The sequence below is a fragment of the Sceloporus occidentalis genome, unplaced genomic scaffold (assembly GCF_023333645.1).
Source record: "Sceloporus occidentalis isolate IW3139 unplaced genomic scaffold, rSceOcc1.0.p SCAF_23, whole genome shotgun sequence".
Taxonomy (NCBI): domain Eukaryota; kingdom Metazoa; phylum Chordata; class Lepidosauria; order Squamata; family Phrynosomatidae; genus Sceloporus; species Sceloporus occidentalis.
The window spans coordinates 9,804,212-9,831,840 of NW_028317003.1; the positions used below are offsets into that span (position 1 = coordinate 9,804,212).

At 41.2% G+C, this 27,629-nt stretch overlaps 1 protein-coding gene across 1 annotated transcript in view; it reads right to left on the minus strand.

The window, feature by feature from the left end:
* Nucleotides 1-26,290, minus strand: part of LOC149300779 (histone acetyltransferase KAT2B-like) — a 37,286-nt gene extending 10,996 nt beyond the window's left edge. The window contains exons 1-8 of the mRNA XM_089484798.1: nucleotides 26,012-26,290; nucleotides 9,050-9,176; nucleotides 7,118-7,263; nucleotides 5,954-6,043; nucleotides 3,601-3,782; nucleotides 2,352-2,543; nucleotides 1,329-1,435; nucleotides 342-467 (exon numbers count right to left, since the gene is read on the minus strand). Coding sequence (XP_089340924.1) covers nucleotides 342-467; nucleotides 1,329-1,435; nucleotides 2,352-2,543; nucleotides 3,601-3,782; nucleotides 5,954-6,043; nucleotides 7,118-7,263; nucleotides 9,050-9,176; nucleotides 26,012-26,290 — 1,249 coding nt within the window. The remainder of the gene's footprint in view (nucleotides 1-341; nucleotides 468-1,328; nucleotides 1,436-2,351; nucleotides 2,544-3,600; nucleotides 3,783-5,953; nucleotides 6,044-7,117; nucleotides 7,264-9,049; nucleotides 9,177-26,011) is intronic.
* Nucleotides 26,291-27,629: the final 1,339 nt, after the last annotated feature.

Genomic DNA, 27,629 nt, shown 5'->3' on the forward strand with positions numbered 1-27,629 from the left:
CGAACCACAGTGATCTACAAATAGTAAACCTTCTCAGAAGTGGCCAGCCTACCTAACGCAACATACCACAATAAGAACATCACACTAACAGTCACATACGGTGGCTGCTTTTCTGCTTTAGGACCAGAGAGAGGCAGTGCCTAAAAGAGACAGTTCATGTTCGAAAATTCTCTTAGGTGTAGGCTCCAAAATTTCTCCACAGTGATGTAAAAGTGAGTTGGTCATTCTATAGAATTGGCTGACTAGTTATTTTGCAACACTGCATTATATTCTGCTGGCTATGTACTTTACTTTGTTTCATCTATGGTTTTGACCCATACATTGTATGTGCTAATACTCACCAATGCTTGTCTCTTGGCTGCCAGGGGGTTTACCAGATGGGCTCAAACTTCCAGTGCTGGACTGTTCCAAGGATAAGGGGCTGGCTACGTAGGCAACAGATCTTGCAACAGGAGGTGTACTAATAACTAAAACAAATAAGAAGAAAACACTGTTACAAATAAAAATGTAATATAAAGACAACTTACACTAGTACATATTTACTATATATATATATATAATATATATAGTAAATATATATATTATATTGCTAACATTATATTTACTATGTTTATATTATATTGTTAACATTATAATAATACTCATGATGGTTAACTTTTATTGTCTGATATTACCCTGTTTACTATTGTTCTTTTTCACACAAAAAAAAATATTTTATACTTGCTTGCTACACTAAATTACCTAGTATCGCAGGGACATTGTTTTCAAATTGAATAAAGAATATTCCAGAAAAATCCTTTGAAATGCTACCGCGTGTGTCGTTTTGATGACCACACTGCTTAAAAAGTACTGAACTGCAGTACTTTTTTTTGATGTGCTAGAACTATAATGACAAAATCCAGTCATTGTCTTGTGCTAAAGCCAAACACAATAGCTTCATTATTTACAAAACTCCTGTTATGTATAATGATTTATACACTGGGTGTAGTCAATATATAACATACATTTTGGGTAATAAAAATATTTCTGAATGTTTTTTTCTTTACATAATTCCTTTTTAGAAATTAATTTGTTCATAATATTACTTGGGGTTGGGATGGTTCCTCAGAAAATGTTTCATCATGTCATAGGTTAATAAGGTTTATTAACTTTATTAATAGTTAAAGTAATTGTGTTAAGGATGGTTTGGTTTTGGTAAGGGATGTAATGGTGACATAGGCTTCTTTCTTGGAGCATGACACAGTTGTATGATCAGACTTCTAACCTTATAAAACTAATGTTTTTTTTGTTATTTTGTCTAGTGTAATACATGTGTGCTTTTGAGTTACCTGCTTGGATTCCAAGCTCATTATTTCGAGAAGATGATGACATGAAATCCTCATCCCATATTGGAGAATTTGAACTATAAACCTCTTCCTCTAGCATAGACAAGAATCTAAAAGAGAGTCAGGAACTGATCATAATCTATTAACATACAGTTTGTATTTTTTTCATATTTATATATATATATATATATATATATATATATAGCTAAATAAAAGGTATTGAATTTAACAAAAAGACTTTCTCTTAATAATGTGAGCACTTTAAATTAACAATAATATTTATTTTTAGGTTGTTCATTATTGCCTTCTTCTCAAACTAATGTGCCCCTTTCTTTATAGATACCCCCAACCCAATAAATAACAGGTCTTAGATAAACAGATAAAGCCCTAATATTTTAAACAAGTATGTTTAAAATGTGAAGATGAAATAATACAATTACATTTATCTACACTGAATTGAGTCAATTATATTTAATACGAGGCAGTAATATATTTTGTTGGCAGAAAAGCAAACTACGAAGCTTTCATCCAATTAAAAAGCAGTTAAGCTCTTGCTACGGCTTGTAGAAATATATCCTCTATGAGCGAGGTCTTGAACTGGCATGCCATTAGCTGCTGTTTTTGGCAATCTGTGTCATATTAGGACCTATTTCAGCAACATGTGTACTCTTAGATTCTGTATTCCTTGAATTGATGTAATGTATAATTCAAGTTTAATTTGTGGCAGTATTAATTTTCTGCTTATGAAGCAACGAAGAGATGAGCATTTAAAATGTGCCAGTTACAAAGTGACTCTTCACTGTAACAGGCACTGAAAAGCTTCATTAGAGTTTCAAGGAAGCTGACGTGTTTTAATGTAAAATTTATCCAGCCTAAGAAAAATACCGTAAGGGAAAATTTGGTATTCAAAATTAAGTACTTTTACAATAGGTCTGGTTAGGATTCGGTAAACTCTCCATATATCTTTCAGTGGTATTAGATTATTATTAGAGTATTATAGATTATTATTTTAGAAAGCGCCCTTACTTTGGGAAATGGGTTAGTATAAGTGTCCGCTTCTCCGGTGGAAGTTTGTCTTTTTCCTGTCGGGCTTGCTCCAGTAACTGACGTCTCATAACTGTAAAAACAGAGCGCAGCAGGGTGCGCCCAAACACCTGCGTTGTTTCATACCGATGTAAGCTGTCACAAAACTGTGGGACATTACAGTAACAGAGCCACCTGCAATACCAACAACAAGGAAGTGTAAAGATCCATTTGGGTATTCCTGGTACTATCCTATGTCAAAATCAGTAAGAAGCCAAAAACCTGGAGAATTACAATTTACTTTAAAGCCAGTGCCGACGTCAGTAAAATACCGGCAATGCAAGTGCAGTGGCACTCTCATATATTTTCAGGGATGGTTGCCAAGAAAGGTCAGGCAGGCTTAAGCAAGCTGTGAGTAGCATTTTTGGCAGCATTCCCAGAAAATGTGGTTAAGGTTCAAAGTGGGTCCAATAAATGTAACAGGTGCTGCTTATTAAGTATTAGCAAATACAGCAAAAACTTTATTATTTTAAATAAAAGTACACATCTCAGGGATTCTGTGGACCTCAACCTCCTTCTGCTGGGACGCCCTCAGTAAAGTTAGTCTGAGTCGGTGAGTCTCAAAGGTGGTCAGACAGCGATCCAGTCTTTCAGGTAAACCTTCACTACTTTACATTATGGCTACTACTTTGTGGCCCCGCCCCTTTTGTAGCTCCACCCCCACGACCCACAACTATGGCCGGTAATTTTTTAAGGAAAAGATGGCAACCCTAGTAACTAATTTAGTGTCATATAATGTAGCGTAGCAGTAGCACAGTGACAGTCCATATACAGGCAATTGTTCCATGTTTATGTCTGCACATGTGTAGGGAGTTTATTTCATCTTTCTACAGTGTGCAGAGGTTCTTTAGACGTGTCCAGTGCCAGAGTAAGACTCACACTCCCCTGGGCCTTGCATGCACACCCGCTTCACCACACTTGTAATGCAGGGTCACATGACTTCACCCTATTGAGCACATATTGGCTACAGTACCCTGCATAATGCAACTACTGCTATTCAGCCAGTGGCAGCGTGCAGGTCATGCATTAGTGCACTGGGCTCCCTAGGCTTGTGCCTAATGTATAATCTCCCATTTCATGTCTTGTTCATTCCAGACAAAATCTGGTCAGTGATAATTCACCCAAGACATCCTTACATTTTTGCTAAAGATGCAGATATTTCCATACTGCATCCATTCATTATAAAGAGTACCTTGTATAATTTACTTTGTATTCTGCAATATCTTCAGTGGGTGATCTCAGTTTTCTTTGCGAGGGAGTTTCCAGATGCCAGTAGTTAATGCGATTCAGAAACATTTTTGCCAGCTCATTAATAGTTTGTCTTTCTTTTGATGGTAGGTGGCTAAATTTATACTGCACAAAATTATTCACACCCTAAGGAGAAACACATTTAACAATATCAGTCATGTTCACAAATGAACAAATTATACATTGGCCCAATAAAAGGTATCACTTTGTTGACTAAAAACGCACATCTTCCTTTGGACACAAGTATATCTACTCATCCACCCCCCATAAAACACTGTGCACTTATACGAATGCCAACTAATATTTTTGTTACTAGTTCTACCAGTTTTTTTTAGTGTGGTTTGAGCTCAAGTAGCTACAAAAAGGCCAGCCATGGAACCTGAAATAAGTACAGACTGTGTCCCTCAAGGAATCAAACATTCACAAGGAGATGGGTCATATCTTCAGTATCAATACCATAAATCACAAAAAAATTAAGTAAGTATGTATACCTGGGAACAAACATGGACTGCTCTGTGTGAGAAAAAAATGTTTATCTGACTAAAATATATGAAAGCGAGTATAAGGAAGTATAAGAAAAAACAAAATAACTGGATATGGAAAGTTTTTAGCAAGGTCGCAAGACAGGTACAAGACAGGTAGAATCAAGGTTGACACATGAAGCCCATCCTTTCTCATCCCAGAGAAAAGGATTACAAAAGTAAATCAGGCTATATCACAGGTAGTTAACAACGAAACTGGCAAATCAGAGAACAAAGGGCTAAAATGCTTCAGTATATTATAAAACAAGCAATAGTTAATGTACTTCTGAGGATGAAGTTACATTTCAAGTGAAATGTCAGTAGGGATCAGCAGCCATTATAATGACAGAAAGAGGACAGCTCATAAGGTTGACTGTTGGTAGGGTCTATGGCAATGGGATGTAGGAGGACTAGGTTTCTATACAGGCTAGAAGGTTAGATAAATGGGTGAATTTTTATTTCCCATCAAGCATGCAATAAAACATCAGCCCCTTCAGGGCTAGAGTTAATAGTCATCTTATTTTTAAAGTCATTTACTATAAAAATATTTACCCAATATATGTTCAGAGCATACTCAGTATCTTCTTGATTTTTAATCATTATTCTTAAAACGGTGTAACAGAGTTTCTCTTACGATTGGCTGATATGACCATGGCCTCATGGATTTTAATTGAACATATCTACAATATTTTTAGCAATACTATTCCAAATAAATTGTTACATTTTCTTTTTTACTTCAGTATAAAGTGCCCGGTTGTTGACTGTTTTCGAAATGATGATCCAAAGGGGAAATACTAACAATTACCAAGAGGTCATAGTTTTGTGGTGAATTTTAATAAGCTGAGGCACAAAACAAAAACTGTTGTCTGGCATTTTAATGTTCCCATAAAACCTGTATTCTATGGCAGCAGAGCAGTAATAATATAGCCATGACAGACTCTTGATTCAGCATTTTGGGTTTTGAAATTGTGCAGTTATGTGAATTGGAATGTTAAATGAATGAAACTAGTCAACCAGAAATGCTACGAAGGTGAAAAATAAATTGGAACACGCGTTCTGAAAGCATTATGATTTCTTAAGATGTTTTCATTTTTAAGTCTTTCTATGCCAGAGGGTTAGGTTATAATTGATTTTCCCAAAGCAATTGACTTGCCAATTAACACAGCAGTCATGGTTTTTAATGATCACTTTTAATTAGGTAGACAAACAGTAGTTCTATGGAGCATGTGCAAAGGTGTCCTCAACTTACCAGGGTGATTCACTTAATAGTCAGTTTTAGGTAAAGTTGCAGTGATATAAAAGATTTAATCACATCCATTATGTATTATGAACGTCCAATCACAGCAGGTCCAAGAGGGACCTTCATAATACATTTTATTTCACCCAAACTCAACATCTAGTGAATGAACCCATCTGAATGTTAAGAAATAAATCACTATACTTTACACCCTTAAAGTGATTAAGCAGTTGTCAGTTTTTGTTGTACGATGCTTGATGCAGAACAGGTGTCCACCCACCATATCATTATAGTGGAAAATCCCCAAACAAAAATAGTGTTGCTTTCACAAAATTACATTGAATTCATTTGTATCATTGGATTGGACCCACATATAATTCTGTCAACAGAATACTTTAGCAGATGGGAGTGAAAGACTGGATATAATTTCATGTTATATTTGTGGAAGTTTTTCTGCAACCATTATACAGTTATTTGAGTCTGTTGTGCCTTTTTTCACCATGATAGCCCTAGTTACAATACATTATATTCATTATTACCTGTTCTATACTTGGCTTTTCAAATGGAGGGCTTTCTAATGATCCATCCACTATAGGCTTACCCATCTGTAGAATACACTTCCTCAAAAGCTATAAGAAAGGAAAGAAAACCCTAGATGTACCGATTACAAAATTCAACACAATATACAGCATTTTCCTGCTACTTTACTGAAAATCTAGCAAAATATATAATCTAGTTATACAATTTCATCATTGTTCAGAATATGCTACAGAACAGATCCAAACCAGCTTTTTTAGCATCTCACAAAAAAGTCAATAGGTTTTATTGACAAATTTTATTTCACACTATTTAACCCCTTACAAAAAAAATACTGCAGTTTTTCTGAAGTAATACTGCAGTTTTTTGGACATGAAAAAACTGCAATACTGCACTTTTACTGCAGTATTACTGCACATTTACTGCACTTTTACTGCATTTGTACTTCACTGTACTGCAGTTATTTTTGTACGGAAGTACAAATGCAATAAAGCTACAGTACTTTGAAGTACAACTGTAGGTTTGCAGTATAAAAAAAAAAGTGCAGTAAATGTGCAGTAATACTGCAGTAAAAGTGCAGTATTGCAGTTTTTTCATGTCCAAAGTAATTTTTTGTAAGGGACTATGACAGAATTTGCAATTCGTACCTCACTGTGCAGTGAATTAACCTCAATACAGATTATTATAGCGATGACTGGATTCTTATAAAATGTAATTAAAAAACATTAATCATTATAAAGTCTGGTGGATCAAAGCATGATCATGGACATCTATTGTTCATAATGAGTAAAGCAATATGGCTGCAGCTTAACACCATTATTATGGGTATAAAGAGGAGACTAAAAGCGCATGCAACAATATCCTACCCACAGAAATGTTCGAAAGGCACAGTATCCAAACAATGGCTTGAATAAGCATTCTTTTTGGACTAGTACTGCTGAATCCACACTCAAGATGAACTTTGGCAAGCACTCGACATCTTCTGGGTTCATAACCATTAACAACATACTCAAGAGAAGGGGGGGGGAATATATACCGTATATATATATTTTTTTTTAAGCATGAACAGGCTTAACACACCAGACATAATCTTGCTGCATTTATAGTAACACTTCCAAAAACTAATTTGCCTTTTTTTAAAAAAAACAAACAAAAAAACAAAGTACCTTAAATAGGTAGAAATACACTTGTTTGGTATCGGCATCCTCTTCTTTGTGCACACAAGTGAAGAGATATTCCACATCTAACACAATTCCCAAAAGCCTGTTCATTTCTTCTTCTGACACATTCTCTAAATGTGACACGTGTGCAGCTGTAAAACACCAAGATTAAATAGAAGAGACTTTGATTTCACACTGAAAAAAATGCATTCAAGAGCGAAAGCCAGACATTAAATACACTAGAGAATGTTCTTGCTTTCAGAGCCTTTGAAGTGTCAGGAACAATAGCGTATTCCTGTAATCGGGACAATAGTAGAAGGCATCAGAGTAATATCTATTTTTAATATTCTGTAATTAAGCATTTATGCAGAACAGTAAAGTTTGAGTGTGAAACATAAAAATAGTCATTTGCTTGAGCTGATGAATACAAAACGAAGTCAATTACAATAGACTGTGAATATTCAAAGCACCGCGTAACATGCAAAAAGACATTATACATAACGTTTCCAATTTGTTTTTATCTAGGCAGGTGTAGACACTATTATTTGTCAAGCAGTAATACAGACGGGTATTATCATCATTAGCATACAGTTATGGCAAAAGAACAGGAGTCAGAGACTGTGCAGCTACAACACAAACCAAACACTATTTTCTAATATTATAATTTCACTGACCTTTTAATGTCATTCCTATTAAACAAGGAAACGAGATTCTATCCAGCACCGTCACAATATTACTGAGGCATTGCGATTCTAGGCCATTAAACAGGCTGGTTGCTTCACACAAATTACACTAGGTTTTGTTCTCATAACATTAAATTATAAGAGAATTGTGTAACCTATATAATGTCACCATCATTAATATTTATACATTTTGGAATGTGAACATGCTCCAACTTCTCTTTTGATTATTTAAAGTACTTTCCCTTTGGGTACATATTGGCAACTTGAACCTTGTTTATGTTATTTGAACTTCCTCAATTCGATTACTTGGCTGAAATCAAGAATGCATAGTATTTCCTGTTTTCTTATGTCATTTTATAGTTTTCAATATTATTTCACAGAGTTGTTTCCCTCCTCGGCTATTACATGCTATTTCATGGTTAATTACCGACATAACCATGTACCAAAATACCTTAGAACGTTAAAATTTCACCTGGTAATCTTTATGTTGTAACATGGCCTAAGCAAGCTCCAGTTTGTCCATTGTAGACAAACATTAAGAAATGGGACTGAAAGGGCAGATAAACATAAGAACAGCCCTGACTGTAATTGTCGGTGTAAGAAAGTATTGCTTTGATAAACAAAGGGACACAGCTTCCACTGATTGAGGCATGTCTTGACATAGACCAGCTAGGCACAGGACAGCAAGTCAGGGATGTATCATCCCCTCTACTCACCCTACTGAGCTGATTACAAGGGAAATCTATGATCTTCCCATCCAGCCAATTTACACTATGCCTAATTGGTCTACCAAGAAAGCCTTGCACCATGCTGATGCAAGCTGGGATTTCCCTTTCAGTTTTCTGTGGCGATCCATTTCTGACAAAGAAAATGAAGTAAAATGAGTGTGCAGTCCGACATTATCTTCAATACAGATAGGATAAACAAAAAAGTGACCCAACATCACTTTTAAAACCCTCAAAATATAAACCATGTCCTGAATGTTATTTTTCATTCGTCATACTTAAAGCAGCTGGTCAACCATTTTTTTCTGCTTTGCCAAGGGAGTGCTTAAAAAAGAAATACAATTACTACCTTCTTGATGTCAATAGATCACCTTGGGGTTTTATTCAGACCTTCTTAGATGACAAGATTTTTCCAGTGAAGTTCTAATCAAAAATGTGAATGCTTTAGAGTTCTCCCTCAAAAGCTATTATACGATGCAGAATGATGCACTTAATTGTAAATGTTGGTACAAAGGAGTATCTTTTCTTACCAAGTGGGTGAGAACAGCTACGACATGGCTCAGTGAGACTAACCACTGTCTGCTGAAGGTCCAACCGAGGTGGTGTAGGTGGAGGGTTAGGGTTTTTCCAGCCATTGCACTTGCAGGTTTCATCTGCCTGAAATTAAATTGAGATCTCAATTCAAACCACAAAGTATAACGTTAGGTGCAAAATTAGAATTATTGATGTGATTACATAAAATATCAATTATTTTGAAATATTTATAAGATGATATTTTAACTTATTTTTTCTGTATATATATATCTGTACCCAAAGAGAACTCTAAAATTCCACCACTACAACTTTTATTCCAACAATAAAATAAAAATACAGGGCTGCATGTACACTTAATCATCCCCATTATAGCCCTAACTGGAATTTTTTTGTTTTGTTGGTATACTCTGTAGGCCCAAAGCACAGGAATTGAGAAAAAGATTTCTACCAAAAGTTAAAAATTAGAGCTATTAGGTTAAAAGCCTTTTCCAAAAAAAAAACCACGGGTATAGAGATGCTTGGTCACATGGAGTGGAAATCTTATATTTACCCCTAAAAGGATGGATATTTCTCTTTGAGCTGCTAAACCATCTGAGATTATGTTTTTGTACTAATTACAAGCTGTAAGGATGAATAACCTAACAGAGAGACATGAATATGCAAATCCTGTTACAAGTAGTTAATATGGCTATTTTAACTGACCTATAGACAAATAGGTTACTTTATTTAAACAAACAGTTCACAGTTCCATTTGGGCAAATAACTTTATGATGAGTGGTTATAATAAGTAACAAGCCACTTAAGTAATCCAGGCACCTAGATTCCTTCCTTAGGAAGGCCTTTGTCATAACTAACATTATCTGATGAGCACTGAGATATTATAGAAGCCTTGGGGCTAAATCAGTTAATTTTACAGAGCTTCAGGGCATAGGTAGATGTGCTTATCAGCATACCCACATTCATGCCATTGAGCCAAGTAGCCTTCCTCAACTGCACAACTGAGTCAAGTCTATCTCTTGCCTATTAAAAATATCTAATTTGGTTAGATTTTTTTTTTAAGTATATCACGGAATAAAGGTTACGTTTTATACAGTCTATGGATTCTTCAGTTTTGTAGAGCTCAGGTTATATGCTGCTACAAAGTTAACAATTCACGCAGACTCCATGATCACAGTCAGAAATTACGTAGCTGTTGGCATTATTTGTGTAATAAGCTACATCAACATTCTAACGACTACATGATTTCCAAGGCATGTTAAATAAACGGCTAAAAGCTGCCCAATCAGAGTTTATTCATTCAAGTAGGAGTTGGAAGAAGAGTTGCAGTCTCCAAAGTGAATCTAAAGTGAACATGTGGTTTTCATTTTTATTATTCTTATTATATTCCGGTGGTGAAGAGCGTTATTATTCACCGAACGTCTAGCTCCAATGTAGAAATTCCTGATCCGCTTTAGTTTCAGCCCTTGCTACTGTATGCTGCAGGCTGCTTCAGGATTTTGTACCCAACTTTTTGTGCTTGATTGCTTTGGTCTTGCTCCTGGTGTTCTCTGTTCGCTTTCCATGTCTGGCCCTCCTCTATTTAAAGCTCCCCCAAGTGGGGTGCTCTGTTTGTTCAGATTCACTTCAGCCTCCATAAGTAAGTCCCACGTTATCTTATGGCTTCTGTTTGTGTATCTAATTAGTTTTGTGCTTTTAAAGTGGATAAGTGTTTGTACTTGACATGGCGTCAACATCTCAGTTGTTGCTCTTTTATCAGCTGTAGCAGACCTTGTCTTAAGTTCTGTGTGTCTTCTTGTTGTTGTGTGCTTGCCTGTGCCCTTTTACACTGCCTGTCATGCCTGTTTTATCACCTGGATCTGCCTACAGCCCCTGTACCTAAGGAGACCACAACAGCCATGTTTTGAACCTAATTTTCACCAACTTCTGGTAAGCACAGGTAAAGTCCTGTCTACTTTAGTTAGTTTTTTTCCAGCCTTGCCACCAAACTATATATATGCCAAGTAGAAACAAAAAAGCAGCACCTGATGAAGATTAACGCATATAGTTACAAAATAATGCGGAGAATAAATGCTTTTGGAATTTACTGCTGAACTCTAAAAGTTCCCATGTGCAGGATAACCTGATCACTCTCAAGCAATAAAAGCATTACAGCAATTATCTGATCGCTGTGGATGATGTAATTATATCTAATATCTGACTGAAGGTAGGAATGAGAGCCATGTTTATAGTTAAATGGTCTTGTATATTAAATATACTGTAATTAAACCTTTGAGGACCGGTGTTGGACGCATTTTTTTTCTCCTTGGGAGGCCTGGCGAATTTTTGTAGCTTTTATTATGGTGACAAGCTTACTAATAGATTACACTTTACCTAGGGAAACGACTGTATACAGTTCTATGACATACCATGCATCCTATCACATCATATAGTGAAAGAAAAAGTACAATAACCCAAAAAGTACCCCCCCATGAATTACAAAACCAAACAGTAAAAGTAATTGTCCATGGAAATACATCAATCCATTTTAAAAGTCCATTAAAATTATAGATTTATATATTTTTTAGTGTCGGAGTGGTGGGGGGAATCCTTGATCAGCGGATCATACAATGTCAGCTAGAAACATTTTGGTGTTTTTTTTTCCGTTCCCAACAATGCTTACCATGATCGCATGCAGCCATATTGGGCAGTAATTTCATGGAGCAAAAGGGCAGCTGTTGAGTAAGAGGGATGTGCTAGAGCCATCTGACAGCAGTGCCCTTGCTCCACCTTCTGATACCTTCAGCTTACAGAAGTGAATAAGAGATCTGTATGGGCAGGACCCCTAACCATTATTAGTCCTCAGGGGCCAAGAGCACTAATTTTACAGCAAGACAGGAGGCTTCATATTTTGCATTATCCTTCTTTACTGAATAACCTCCAGCAGCAAAGGAGTTAACAACCAACATAAAAAGAACCAATCAACACAGACAGGACCTATATCAGTCCCAACATCCAGCAACTCCTCCTCTTTCTTTGCTGCTTGACCTCCAGGTGAGCAATTTCCAATTACAGTCCATTATCTTATCAGATATTTAATTATTGTTTACATTTCTTGGGTTGGCCTAGCTTTCCTTAGTATTATATACTGTTTATCCCTTAGGTTACCTTCTGTTTACCTTTATTTTCATATGTTTTTTTGTGCTGTTTTTTTTTGGCTAGGCCTGTTGCCGGATTTCTCTATTTCCTTATTTTATTATTTTCGGTACTTACCTTTGCCTTTTCTCTCGCGGCGCGCTTTCATTTATCTGCCCCGCTCCACTACTGCGTTTCTTCTCTGCAGCGTCTGCAGAGAGCTTTGGCAGTTCGCGCGCATTTGTTCCTTGCCGCGGACCTCGCGGCTCTGCGTCTTTTTCTTGCTGCTTCACGCGGCGGTTTCTTTTCGGAATCCTGCCGCGTGTGCTTTGCTTGTCTCTAGGTGCGGTGCACCGCCCGCGGATAGTTTTCGGCTGAGTGACGGCTCGCGGCGAGATCCGTTGGATTTCCCCGTGTGCGTGTCTCCTGCTCACGGAGCGGTGCCATTCACCGCCCACGTGTAGCGGCCATCCGCTCCGGCCTCCATCTTGTCTCTGCTGGGCCCCTGCCCGGCGCTCTGTCACCTCGGTTTGCAGCATCCTGTACGGATTAACCCTGCAACTTGCTCCACATTACTCAGGAAAGAGATATGACAAAATAATTAAATTATAAAAAAATAAAAAATAAATAAATAAAATAAAAATGTGTAAAGACAAGTCAGAGGATTGGCCTTAGGGTGAAACCCTCTCTGCTGTTGGCCTTTAGACTCCTTTCAGCCCTGCTCCACGAGCCCTTCTCTGTGTCACAGGGTATATCCCTGCTTTATTTGAGGGTATTCCCCTCTTCATATATATTAAGGGTACCCCCCACTACATTGATTGGCCCTGTCCGGGCCCCATGGTTGGTGGTTCCTGAGGGATTCCCTCTCCACCTTTTATAGTGCCTCTGCCCGTGCCTTGGGGTGAACCCCTGAGCTGTTATATGGTGTGATTGCCTTGTGGGCAAACCCCACTATTTGCTCCATCACCGCCGCTCTATCTCACCTTCCTCACTTTGTGTTTTCCAGAAACACAGCCCTGGAAGCATGGCGGATGATTGTGAGACACCACTACCTTCAAACCTGGCTTCGCTCAGCCCTGACTGCGGCTCTACCAACTGCCTTGGCAGAGGCACAATCGGCCTGTCAGACACATGCAGTGTCATCTCTACCTAGGGGCGAAGACTCAGACGCTGAGGAGTCTCCCGCTCCTCCGGACCAGGAGGTCACTCGCAAGCGTTCCCGGGACGAGGTGCCCTCAACCTCTGGCAAGAGCACAGCCCCGCTCAAGAAACCTTTTGCTGCCCCATTATCTATAGGGCCAGACCCTGCCGATTCTCCTCCTATGGACCCGGCGGGAGAATATGAAGTTCTGGATGAATACCAGGCCGGTTCCTCCAGTTTTGACTCCCCTCCTCTCCGACTTCGGGCGGGATTCGTCTCCTGATCACCCTAAGGCTTTCACCTCGGGACCGGACCAGCCCTTCGAGGTCTCAGACGCACTTGGCTGCCCGCTCTTAGACTCACAGACTCTACCGGCCCACTGGCCCAGGTTTTCCAGATGGCCGACGAGGCCTTGACATCGGGCACTCCACTAGACGCCCACTTGGTCCGTCAGTGGATCCAGAGAGCGTTCTGTCTCATCGGGAACGCCAACTGTGCCATCTCCGCAAAACAGCGGAAAGCCGCTCTTTTCAAATTAGACGCAAAGCTTGCTGAACTGGCTCCGAAGGAACTAGGTCCTGAAGCCAATGGCCTTCTCTTCGGGGAAAAGTTTATGAAGAATCTCAGTCAACATGTGAATGTCTTCACTTCGTTGAATAAGGCTCGTTCATCCATGTAGCGGGTATTCCGTCAAGGGGAACGATTTTCCTCCAGAGCTGGTCGGCAGAGGGGTCGTGCCACCAGCAGAGTTGCCTTCGGCTCTAGACCCCAGTTTCCACACGCCTCCACGACCTACCGGTCTCAAGACCGCACCCCATTTTCCCGCGGCTCCTACAGAGGCAGAGGTTCCTCCACCTACCGAGGGAAGACTTCTGCAGGTAAGAGTCTGTACACCCTTTCCCCTCATTCCTGTAGCGCATTTTTCCCACGCATGGTCGGCTCTCGCATCTGACCCTTGGGTTCTTGAGACCGTGGCGGGGTTTTGCTTAGAGTTCGTTTCTCCTCCCTGTCAGGTCTCCCCTCCCTTTTCCCCTCGCTTGCCGTGCAGCTCAAGAGACCTTATCTATGCGGAGCTGGCCTCCCTGCGCGTAAAGGGAGCTATAGAACGGGCCCTCGGCCCTCCTTGTTTCATCAGCAATATCTTTCTGGTGACAAAGAAATCTGGGGAGTTCCGCCCCTGTTATCAATCTTCGTTCCCTGAACTCCCTGGTTGTCTATCGTCACTTCAAGATGGAGGGTGTCCATCTTTTGCGGGATCTCCTCCGCGAGAACGATTGGTTCACGTGGCTGGATTTGAAAGACGCTTATCTGCCAGTTCCTGTCCACTCGGAACACAGGAGGTATCTCCAGTTTCGTTGGAAGGGTCTTCTGTGGCAGTTCACCTGCCTCCCGTTCTGAAGCCGGATATGGAGTTACTTCGCGCTCGGGGCGTTCGGTGCATCGTCTATCTTGACGATGTGCTCCTTATGGCTCCCGACAGGGACTCCCTTATTCGAGACACAGACTTGGCAGTCCGGCTATTCCAGGACCTCGGTTTTATAATCAACGAGACAGTCGGTCCTCGTCCCTACGCAGTCGATCCAGTTCCTTGGATTCACCGTTGACTCTGTTGCGGTGATGCTCCGCTTGCCACGGGACAAGGTTCTGGCTATCAAGAAGGAGATTCGGAGAATCCTCCGATCTCCGTCTGTTTCCCTCAGATCGCTGGCACGCGTCATAGGTCTTTTATCGGCCTCCATCCAGGCCATATTTCCCGGTCCTTTGCACTACCGGGCTCTTCAGAGGTTGAAAATTCGTCATTTTCGGACTTCGGGTTCCTACGACCTCTTCGTCCCTCTCTCCGACGAGGCGCGGTTGGAGCTTCGTTGGTGGCTCTCCCATATGGACGCCTGGAATGGCCGATCCATTTTTGGCTCGGCTCCAGATCTCGTCCTAGAATCGGACTCCAGCCTGCTTGGCTGCGGTGCGGCGTACGGCGACGGGGGGTCTTTGGTCAGACGACGAACGCGGACTCCACATAAATTGTTTGGAACTCATTGCGGGTTCCTTTGCCGTCCGCAGCTTTACCAAGGCCGTCACTCATTGTTCCCTGGTCCTCCGCATGGACAATGTGTCCGCGGTTCGGTACATCAACCAGCTTGGAGGAACGAGGTCGCGACTCCTGACGGAGCTCACCAAAGACCTCTACCAGTATTGTCTGGACAATCACCTGTCCATTCGAGCGGAGTATCTGCCCGGCAAAGACAGTTTGGTGGCGGATTGGTTTTCTCGCCACTGGAGGGATGCCAGCGACTTCGGGGGTGTTTCTGTCTCTGGATCACTCCCGGGGTCCTTTTCACCTGGAACTCTTTGCCTCCAGGATGAACCGCCAGACGGAAGCCTTCTTCAGCTGACTGCCGGACCCGCTCTCCCTGGTGGCGGATGCCTTCCTGCAGACCTGGCCCCCTCAGGGCGCCTACGCCTTCCCCCCATTCTCCATGATCCTGCGGACGCTCCACTGCCTCTCCAGGCAGAGGGTTACGGTTCTCGTAGTCACTCCGCTTTGGAGGACGCAGCCGTGGTTCCGCTGCTGTTAGAATTGTCCTGCGAGGACCCACTTCTCCTTCTCTCCTCTCCGGACCTACTCCTAGATCCGGAGGGGAACCCTCATCCCCTGATTCTTCAGGATCACCTGGCGCTGGTGGCTTGGCTGGTTTCAGGGGATCCTGGAATGTGTCGGGACTATCGGCGGCGGCTAAGGAGTTGCTTTGGGGCTCCTGGAACTCGGAAGTCCTATCTCCAGGCCTGGGGTGTGTGGTGTCTCTGGTGTGTGGAACACTGTTTCGATCCCGTTACGGCTCCTATAGTGGCTGTGCTTAACTTTTTTGCGCACCTTTACTCCCAGGGTAAGTCTTACCGGTCCATTAATTTGTTCCGGTCGGATCTGCTGCCCGTGTTCCCGTTGCCGGTCTAGGCGTCGGTAAGGATCCTTCGGTGTGTCGCCTTCTCCGGGGGATTTGAATCTCTCGTCCCCCTTCTGCGCGTTATTCCGCTTTTTGGGATGTCTCGCGGGTACTGGACTTTCTTGAGGCATGGCCGGATAATATTCGCCTGTCTTTCCGTCAGCTTTCGGCTAAGACCGCTCTGCAGTTATGTCTGGTTTCCTTTCGTCAGGTTTCCGACGTTCGTGCGTTTGATGTGGATTCTTTCTCCTTTTCGCCGGTCGGGGTTTCCGTCTCTATTTCGCACCGGACCAAGTCCTATTCGGTTTCTGTTTCGTACCCTTACTTCCCTGATAGACCTAAACTTTGCGTAGCTCAGTGTGTTCAGGCTTATCTTTACACGTCTCGCCCCTTTCGTAGTCCTACCTCGGGTCCTCTCTTTATTTTCTATGTTCGCCCGTTTCGTCCTGTCTCTGCTCGGACTTTGGTGGATTCGATGAATCCTTAGCCTGGCCGGAGTTGAGCCTTCGTTTGGGGCTCACTCGGTCCGAGGCGCTGCTGCCTCGGCGGCTTTGTCTCTCGGGAGTTCCCTGTCAGACGTCCTTTCAGCGGAAGATTTCCCTTTCCCGGGAGTCTACTTTTCGCACCTTTTATTTCCGCCCTCAGCTGCATGCTTCCTGAGCTCTGTTGCGGCGTTAAAATTGCAAAATATGAAGCCTCCTGTCTTGCTGTAAAATTAGGGATTAATCTAGCCTTGGTGCAGCATTAATCTAAATTTTATTAAAGACAGGAGGCGAGTATTTTCCCTCCCTTACTTTTCCCTCCCGGTTTGGTTGTGGGGGGATGTCATGGGTTGTCCCTGTTTCAGTTGTTGTTTGATGTCATGTTTCAGGGATATCCATTTTGTGTGCTTGGTATTGTCACTTTGCCTCTGTTTTTCAGGACGTTCTGCGACTCTGAGTGGTTCCGGATCCAGGGTCCTGTTTACCTGCGGGTTTCCTGTCTGTTTTGATGGTTCTGTTCCAGTCTTTGGCTTCTTGGTGTCTTGCCTTCCTGTTCGGCGTCACCGCAAAGAAAGAGGAGTTGCTGGATGTTGAGACTGATATAGGGTCCTCTGTGTTGATTGGTTCTTTTTATGTTGGTTGTTAACTCCTTTGCTGCTGGAGGTTATTCAGTAAAGAAGGATAACGCAAAATATGAAGCCTCCTGTCTTTAATAAAATTTAGATTAATGCTGCACCAAGGCTAGATTAATCCCTAATTATGGTGGGTATTCCTCCTACATTACATCAAAGCTTTTACATTGGACAAGACTCTCCCTACCGTGCGTCACATGCGTCGGCTGCTGTGATGCTTAAGAAATTGCATTTACTCATGCACATGGCAGTTTCCCATGGCACATCAAATTTAATTCAAATCTTTGATACTTTCTTGGTATGAATGAGAACAGTCTGCAAAGTCCCTTCACCTCATAGATATTTCCAGCATAAAGCTTCACCTAGCTATTACATAAAACTATTGTCTAAGTCAAAAATTTTAGCGTGTAAAAATGTTCATTTTTGCCATTTGCTTTTCAGAAAACAATTAATGGAAATGAAGGATGGATTATTGGATAAAGAAACACATGACTGGACGTATGACCTGCCAGAAAAGACTTGTAAAGGCCCTGAATCTGCCAGTTTTAACAAACTCTGTGTTTGCTAAACACATTCTTAACTCCAGTCACAGGAATACAATTATCTTAGCTTCAGTTAACAGACTAGAAATCTGTTTTAAACATTAAAAAGGCCCAAGGCATGTTCTTATTGATACAAAGAGGATCATTGTAAAGATTCAGTCTTGATTAAATACCTTTTACTGAGGGAGGTTGTAATTATAACACCAAATATGGAAAATCAGTTTACACATATATTACATAGACAAAAGTATTGGGACACACTTCTTAATTATTGAATTCAGATGTTTCAGTCAGACCCATTGCCACAGGTGTATAAAATCAAGCAGCTAGCCCTGCAGTCTGCATTTACAAACATTTGTGAAAAAAATGGGTTGTCCTGAAGAGTTTAGTGAGTTCAAGCATGGCAGTGTGATAGGATGCCACCTTTGCAATAAATCAGTTTGTGAAATATCATTTAGGAATAACAGCAAATCAGCCACGAAGCAAAGACTATGTAGTCACAGAGCGGGGTCACCGAGTGCTGAGGTGCATAGTGAGCAAAAGTCTCCAATGTCTGCTGATTCCATAGCTGAGAAGTTCCAAGTTTCCACCAGCATTAATATTGGAATAAGACCTGTGCAGCGGGAGCTTCATGGAATGGGTTTCCATCTTCTAGCAGCTGCATGCAAGCCTCACGCCACATAATACAATGCCAAGGGTCAGATCGCGAGTCTAAAGCATGCCACCACTGGACTCTGGACCAGTGGAACGTGTTCTGCTGAGTGACAAATCACGCTTTTCAGTTTGACTGTCTGATGGACGAGTCTGGGTTTGGTGGATGCCAGGAAAACCTGTCTGACGACATTGTGCCAACTGTAAAGAGTTTAGAACTGATAAAAAGCCCATCTAGTCTGCCCATTTTTACCAATTTATAGAAGGTTAAGAACTTAATCAGTCCTTGGCCACATGCCTATCCTGTATTGCTTCTGGTGGAGCACTGTTCCATTTGTCTACCACCTTTTGTCTACCACTTTTTTACGTTACATCTAAACCTCTGACCCTCTCGTTTTAGATTGTGACATCTTGTTTTTGCATTCCTCCTCCTTCGAAATAACTTCCCTCTTGTACTTGTACATATCTTCTCTTCTTTCCTCCAAGCTATACACAAGGCAATGTTCTGGGTCGTTTTCTTTTTTTTTTAAATTTTATTCTTCCTCCAAACAAAACCGGGCTCTCATCCTGACAGTGTGTATAATCCATTCAATATCCACTGGGATTGTTATTGTTTTCAGGAAAATCTGGAATCCGATTTCTCTTACTTGCACAAATTGTATGTTTGCTTCTATGCACATAATTCAGAGCCTGTGAAAGTACACTGATCCCTTGTGGGATTATTGTTCTAAAAAAACTGTTTGGCTCGAGGACAGCTCATATGCAAAATATCTGCAAAGCAACTACTGAGCTTCAACCGTGCCTTTTATAAATTAATTTTACCATTTTACCAAAATAATTTCATTGCTAGGGGAAGCCCCCCCCCCCTTTGGCTTTAAAAAGTATAATCTGCACAAATTATACTGGGACACAAACCTGACCTGGTTTCACTGTACAGAAAAGTCAAATTAACATTAAAATTATCCACCGAAGCACCAAGAAAAAAAAACTGAAGCAAAAAAAAGAAATCTTAAACTTTTTCAAAAGCCAATTCTGGCAAAGGCAAGTATTTCCCCGCCTTACTAGACTGTCAAAATAAAGAGTGAGCTAGTCCCACGCTGATATAAAATAGTTAATGCTGCCCCTCCTTGCAATACTCCAAAGGCACACAAACTGCATGTACCAAATAAACATTATGCTCTGCCCTAACATCCCCTTAGCCAGCCAAAGCTAAACCAGGACTGTTAATGAGCCATTGGACAGTTTACAAGAGAAGCCTTAACTTTTCCTTACCGGCCCCTCACACAGCAAGGCCAGGACAAATAAATCCTCACTGTCCACCCAGAACAAAATAAATAGTGCATCTTATTCATGTCCGTAATCTCCAAAATGTTATTTATTAACCAAATCTATTTATTCTACTACATCAGATACTAGATTTATACATATACAGATGTGACCATGCCTGCAGTCCGTCACTTATTCCTCTTAATCTTCAACATTTCCGTATTAAAGAAAGAAGACCCCAATTCTGTTAACCAATTTCAAAAAAAATTAGGTAATTTAAGAAGTGCTACGAGTGTGTGTATATAATATACCACTTATTCAGTAATTTACTCATAACCATGCAATCTCCAGGGATAATATTATTTTAGCACAGTTATATAAAAGAACAAAAATAATCTGTTTACTATGGTTATAAACTTTTTGTTGAATAACATACAATTGCTAGCAACCTTCAGATCTTAGTGGGAAAACAACTCTCATCACTTTAAACTAGCTTATGAAGATAACAGCTGGAGGGCTGTGTCAAGCACCACCCTGCCCCTATTCACAGTGAGATTTAATAAAGTCCCTCGTTTTATCTCCAACCGTTAATCACTTATGAAGATTAAGCAGAGACATAAACCAGACAAGGCCTATGATTATTTCCTTGTCACTGACAAATCACCAAACAGGCAACAGACATAATTATACTCAGACTCACAGTTACTAAAAAATCAACACACCAACTATTAATAGAAAGATGTGGTCGTGAAACGCATTGTATCTCAACAAAGAAATGTCACATGAATGTGTATTTATCATGTATGATTTTGTTTTTAATAAGCAGTCCATTTGCATTTACATTTGAATATTTTGGTACTTTTTCTATAGAAAGTCTTAACAGGACTACAAAGGTTATATACTATGAACGTTGCCAAGTGATTACAACTATTACTAAAGATAGCATGGTTAATAGCATGTAACAGCTGTTTTACTATTGAAGGCTTTGTTCAACTCCGTGAAGTAGCTGTACTTATTCAATGTGCCAGACAAAACATATGGTTTTATGTATTATGTTTGTAATTTAAACCTTGGGTACCCCTGAAGGAGGAAACCAGTAATGCGATACAGTGTTGGATTCTCCCTACTAAAAGTGTTCTAAGAACATGCTTTTAGAGGTTCCATAAAATATGCCCACCCGTTTCTTCTGTCCCATATACAAGGCCACATTTATTTTAAATTTTGTGGACCCCAGAATAACCCTGTTAATATAGCCATGAATGGCATTTCATACCCAAAAACATCCTAGTGTCTTCATCGGCAAGTACAATAAGCACGTGAAAACACAATGTTGCTTTACTAGAACCACCGCCATGCACTAATTAAGTCATTATTGTTGTTATTGGATTGTATGCTCCTGCCATATTCAGAGCTGGACAATATTCATTTTTAACAACCAAAGGAAGATATTCCTCGGCAGAGAAATGTTAATAGAAACCTCAAAGTTAGGTACAGTATGCAGGAGATCTTAATTTTATCTCTGGATTTACTTATTCCTTTCAACAAAAATCCAGACACTAAATATATTTCTTAATGTTAATGTTCGTGTTATTAGGCTGTACTTTTATATGCATCCTTTGAAAATGACATTTTTTAAAAAATATTTACTTGATGTAGTAGATGCAACCCTTCTCCAGCTGCTTGAAGCTACAATCAATGGCAGGAAAGCACTCCCATTGAAATCAATGGGAACACTTTCCAAGCATGTGCACATGCAGTGTTCCCCGAGCCAGTGCTGGAAGTGTGTTAAGATGGACACATTTCCTGCATTGCGGGAAAACGACTAATGCATAATAAATGCAAAAAGGGAACCGCTAGTGTAATCATATGCTTTAAAATGCTGGAGTGGCTGGAGTGTCCCTTTAATAAAGCTGATCTTCTGGTTTAGCGGTAGCGCCTTAAGTGGGAACTCCCACCAAGGGTGTTTATTAGTAGTATATACCGTATTGGCTCAGATATAGGCCGCCCCCGTGTATAGGCCGCACCCTAAAAGATGGGTGCCACTCTCCCCCATCCGAGATATGCTGCCACTGTGTCCCCCCTGAGATATGCTGCCACTGTCCCCCCCCCCGAGATATGCTGCCACTATCCTCCCCCCCCCGAGATATGCTGCCACTATCCTCCTCCTCTTCCCCCCCGAGATATGCTGCCACTCTGCCCCCCCCCCCCCCGACTTACCAGAGCAGACTCCTGGGTGTCTTGCGGGGCCGGCGGGGGACATCTACGCAATAGGCGTATACAACTTCCGGTGCCGGGACTCAGCGGATGTGCCGGCACCGGAAGTTGTATACGTGTATTGCGTAGGTGTCCCCCGCCGGCCCCGCAAGACACCCGGGAGTCTGCTCTGGTAAGTCTTGGGGGCAGAGGTAAAACGCATCGTGCGGACGTTCACCGCTGCTGGTGAACGTCTGCACGATGCGCTTAGACAATCTCCCGTGCCAGCACTCCCCCTGTGGGAAGTGCTGGCAGGGGAGGCTGTCTGAGCGTATCAGAGAGTAGAATACGGGTCCCCTGCACCACTGCGGGGGATCTGTATCCTAACCCTGCTGCCTGCCCGGGCGCTAGACCCCGAATATAGGCCGCACCCCCACTTTAAAGACTTAAAGAAAAAAAGAAAAGAAAAAAGTGCGGCCTATATTCGAGCCAATACGGTATATGATTGCATATTAACCATTTGTATTCTAGCTCTGTTTTATTGGCCCAATCTACTAGACAAACACCCAGAATCCTTATCATACTGCCTGTGATAAACAAGAGAATGACTAATATGCAGGAAGGGACTTCATTTGCATTGCCAGAGTAAGCCAAGTGCGGCGTCTTGAGTAGGGACCGTCACACAAAATCATATGACTGACAAAAATGGTGGCCTCCAAGTCTGCACAGAAAGGATGTTTTTTCGGAACAAAATTTGATAAAACCACGATTTTGTCAATACTAACCTACATTATTGTACACAGTGCTGTATTGTATGCTCATGGTGATTTTTTTTCCCTTTAACCTCTTAAGGACAATGGGCGGTCCCTAAACCTATTGAAAACAATGCATTTTGAGCCCGTACATGTACGGAATTTGCCATTAAGGGGTTAAGGAACAAGTACATTTTTTTTCAAACAAATGCTTATGATAACACCTTCATGTAGGATTCTACTTCCTTCATTAGATTTGGAGGTCTTGCTGTCCCTACTTGGCTAAGTTAATTTCTGACAGAAGCCATCACAGAAATGTTACATAATCATTTAGGGAGGCTGCAAGTTCATCTGTGTGTTCTTTGTGTGCGTGTGTGGTTTTTTTAGTCATCAGGGACAAGAACGTAAGGGAAGGCCTGTAGCAAGACCTCAAGCTCTCTCCGAGATGTAATACACAGAAGAAGGAAACAGAAAATGGTTTATCTTTATAAGTTTTACATCAAGACCTGATTTCTTTCATCAAGAAAAGATAAATTAATCTAATATAACAGTCACGTGTTTTAGAATTAAAAAAACACACTTTTGCTTTAAAGCTGACGTTCCACCTACTCTAGTAATAATTCTTTAATCAGATAAAATGTTGCTTCATTCATTATTTTGCTGGGAATACTTGTCATGTGACACAAAAGCAGGCACTGATGGGTTGTTGCTCTAGAAAATGAAAAAAGTAAGAGATCTAATAGTTTGCTTATCTTACTAATGAGTGTAATTAATACTTTAAGTGGAACAGTAACAATTTTAAGATTTATTTATTTTTTTAAAGTGGCATTGCTCACACTATAGTTTGCACTACAACACTTGTAGTGCTGAATTGGTATTATGGACCTATATATAATGATATTATATGGTTCCTTATACTGAGATTACAATTTAAAGTCAAACTATACCACATAATAAAATATTAATGCATCAGTACATACAGTGCCATGGGTACTGCGCCAATGTTGGGTCTCACGTGGACCATGTGCTGTCACATCTCAGTATACAGTAACAATGTTGTGCCAGGCCTGGCAGGGGATATTGGGTTTACAAATTACAAAGTTTTTTTTCCAACCACAAAAGGGGGCCAATTGTGACTGACCCACTGAGCTACACTCATACTGACCCCTATTCACCAAACCGATCACTCAACCAAAATGACGCGAACTCAAAACCATGAGCTGTTTTTAACCATGCCTGGGAACTCTCTGGGTTTGACCTGGAGTCTCCAAGTTTACCACTGTTTCCCCTGATCATGTTCCTCTTTCTCCTTGGCAAGGGAGCAGTGTTTAGCCACCCAATTCCCCTCCCAACATATTTAAAGCTATCTAGGGCTAGTCCTTCTCTTCGCTACAATTATCCCCACTCATCATACGGCCAACCATGCCACTTGTTGAGCTAGCCGTGCCCACTTGCGAAGGCGCACCTTTCCGAAAATGGAGAACACCTAGCCTTAGAAGTTCCCAGGAATGCTCTAAACCACAGCACAATCAGCCGCACGACTCATACTGACCACTCTTTGTCACATTGACATACATGAAACTACTGTATATGGTAATGTTTCTGTGTCAACAGTAATACAACACACTGTTGTGTATCTTCCAATTTAAAGGTTATGTTACTCTGCAAACTGCATGTGTGTCTGTTCACTCAACTGCATAGTGTTGCGTTAAATTAGTGAAATGTGAAGCATTAATTGTTTAATATTAAATACTGTAGTGAGTGTGGATTAAGAACAAAAAACTATATATCACTAAGTCTTACTATAGTTGCTAATGCCTATAAAATCTGAGTCCATGTTACTAGTTTCATGATCATTGGCCGCATAGTGACTATTTTTTTCCACTTTTAAATTAGGGGGGTTACATTGTATGTTTGAATAAAGGCAAATATGGTATATTGTTAATGCTTCTATTACCAAATGTTATTAAATACTATTTAGGTTATCATAGATTACTGATGTGCAGTGCATTGTTGCAGCCTTGGGTTGTTGCAGGAGTGATGAAACATGTGTACCCTCATATTCACTAAAGTAGGGGTATGTATAGTAAAGCACCAACACCAGCTTTGTTCTCCTGCTAAAAGGGCTTGGGTGACCCTGTATAATACATGAATAAACCAGTGATATTTCACAAAAGTAGCCCTGCTAATTAATGCAATATGCAGGGCCCCTTCTGCGTTTTTTATTTTATTAAAAAAAAGCTCATTGGGGTTGGACCTTTATAACACATAACAAACTGTCCAGCAAACTCTTGCTTTAGTAAATAAACATATACTCTTGTAATGATTAGAACATCAGCTGTAATAAAACAGTGACCATATAACAATCCTCTTGCAAAGTAGTAAAAGTGTGCAATCACCATGACAACTAATGCAGTGTTTTTATGCTGATTGCTCCACTGTTACTCAAGAGTTTTATAAGTAATCCCGTGTGTTTATGCCTATGTTTATGCCATTATTGGGAGCGTAACCTGCCTTCCTAGGGTAAACTTGGGGTCAATTAAAATATCATTACAAAAATATGGGCCCTGGACAATTTGTCAATACTAGCGATCTGGCTCTTCAAATAAAACCCTTTATTTATGGACGCAATGTCATACTAATGTTATATAGACAGCCTAACTAGTCAACAGTTACTCCCTAGGGTGATGCCACTACGCCAGGAGTATCAGCACTTCACCGAGTGTTATTGTAACATCAATATTATAATTAAGTTATCACACAGGACCAGGTTGTCATTATTGTTGTTGTCACGTACAACATGGTGTCAGCAAGTGAACATTATTGCTGTTGTAACTGAGTTTTTACTGCTGTCTAGGTTGCAACGGCGTGGTGTAAATATTATTAGTATTGTTACACACCTTCCGAGGTGTGTTTCCCTCTACAGTGTGTCAGTGTGTTCAGTGTTATTTCTATGGTATTTCACTATGGAATGTTGTTGCTGGTTCAGCAGTAATGTTACTGTATGCAGGTTCTTCAGCTCTTACACTGAGTTAACCTACTGTACAGGTGCACTGTGTAAAGTTACTACAGTGACAGTGCCATTGACACACAGGAGTGTTGTTGTTGTTGTTGTTCCTGTGTGAGTGTCTGGGTGTCACTGTCACAGGCTGCAGCTCTGTTATCGTGCAGTGTGCCTGCTCTTGGCGCTGTCACTTGTCACGGTGACAGCGGGTGTCACACCGGGGGTGCTGCTGCCCTCTTTACCTTGCATGCAGAGTACACTCCGAGTTTCTCCAGTTTCTTTGCCCGGGGTGCTAAGCGCAGCTGCCCCTTCTTGGCAGCGATCCTGAGCGGTGCAGGCGCAGCACCTCCCACGACCGGGCTCTCAGCTCCCCGGGCTGCTGCTGCTGTTGCTGCTGCTGCTGTTCCTCCGGCAGCGGAGCCCACCACAACCGGGGATCCCTGGGGTGCCGCGTTCCCCGCTGCGACCGCACACACCATGGAGCCTCCGCCAGTGCCTCCTCCCGCAGCTGCCTCCGACATTGCAGCAGCCCTGGACCCAGCCCGGGGAGGAGGAATCCCCTCCTTCTCCTCCTCCGGTGCACAGATCCCTGGACGAGGTGACGAGATCTGCAGCCGCTCCCCCAGCAGGGAGGCAGCACATCACCGCCGCCTCCTCCTACCTCTCACCTCCTCCCTATTGCTCTTTGCTTGTTTCACTTGCTGTCCAACTCCCTCCTCCTGTCATCATATTCCTTTCCTTTAAGGAGTATGCTACTATTCTGCAACTCTAAATTCCCCCATCCCCCTACGTTGGTTTTGTTTTAAAGTGACAGTGATCATAATAATCATAACACATCACATGTGTATCATATACATACATATATAAACACAATAATAAAGAATAAGATGGTAACATACATTTTGTGTGGATCTTTGCCTAAAGCTTTTGGCACAAAAGTGAAAAAGACAGGTCTAATGGCCTTGTTTATTAGAATGTTGTCATTTGTGTCCTAGTTTACATTCCAGATGCCCTCAGGCCTAAAACCTGCTGCAGATCTCCACGTACCCTAAATACCCAAATACCCTAAAATAAATAGGCATCGTGGCACTGGCATAGGATGGAAATGGGGTGGCATGATAAAATAATAGGCACAGTCTGCTCAGAATGGGTGGAAAGTGGATCAGAGCTGTCCTTAGGCCTCATTCCGTTACCCCATAAACTGCGATCTAGTGGAGGAAATAGGCAACACATTCCAGAACTTCTGTAATCTGAACACCAGCAGCTATAAACTGCTCAGAATTGGTGAAGAATGGGAAAGTGTATGAGAGATGCCCTTTGGCATCACCCCAGCACCCAAACATACAGTTGCCACCATTTGAAAAAAGTTTCAGGGACACTTTGAATCACAGCTATCAATTACTTATTTGAAAAATTACCACACCCACTGCCCCAAAACTCCACCCAACCCACATTATTAGCATAATTTAGCCCCACATAGTTACTATGGTGGAGATTATGTCACCAAGTTCCAACCAATAATAACCTAAAATAACGTGGAAATGAATCGGGCATTACCAGAGCATTACATAATAGCTTATTACTAGTTAATAAAATACATTAAATATTACAACATGGTTGTCACTATACCAAAAAAGTTAAAATAAGTAATTTAATTAACTGAGTAATGCAGCAGCCAGCAACTTTAATTTACAGACATAGATGAACTCCATCAGACACAGATACTACTACATGTTACTGTGGGCATCATTTAAAGCGCCTGACATGCCAAGCTTGCGTGACGGCATTAAGTGACCTGGGGAGAGGCACTCAAACTACCACACACACCCAAATTCAATCACTAGCACACCCATACACCCA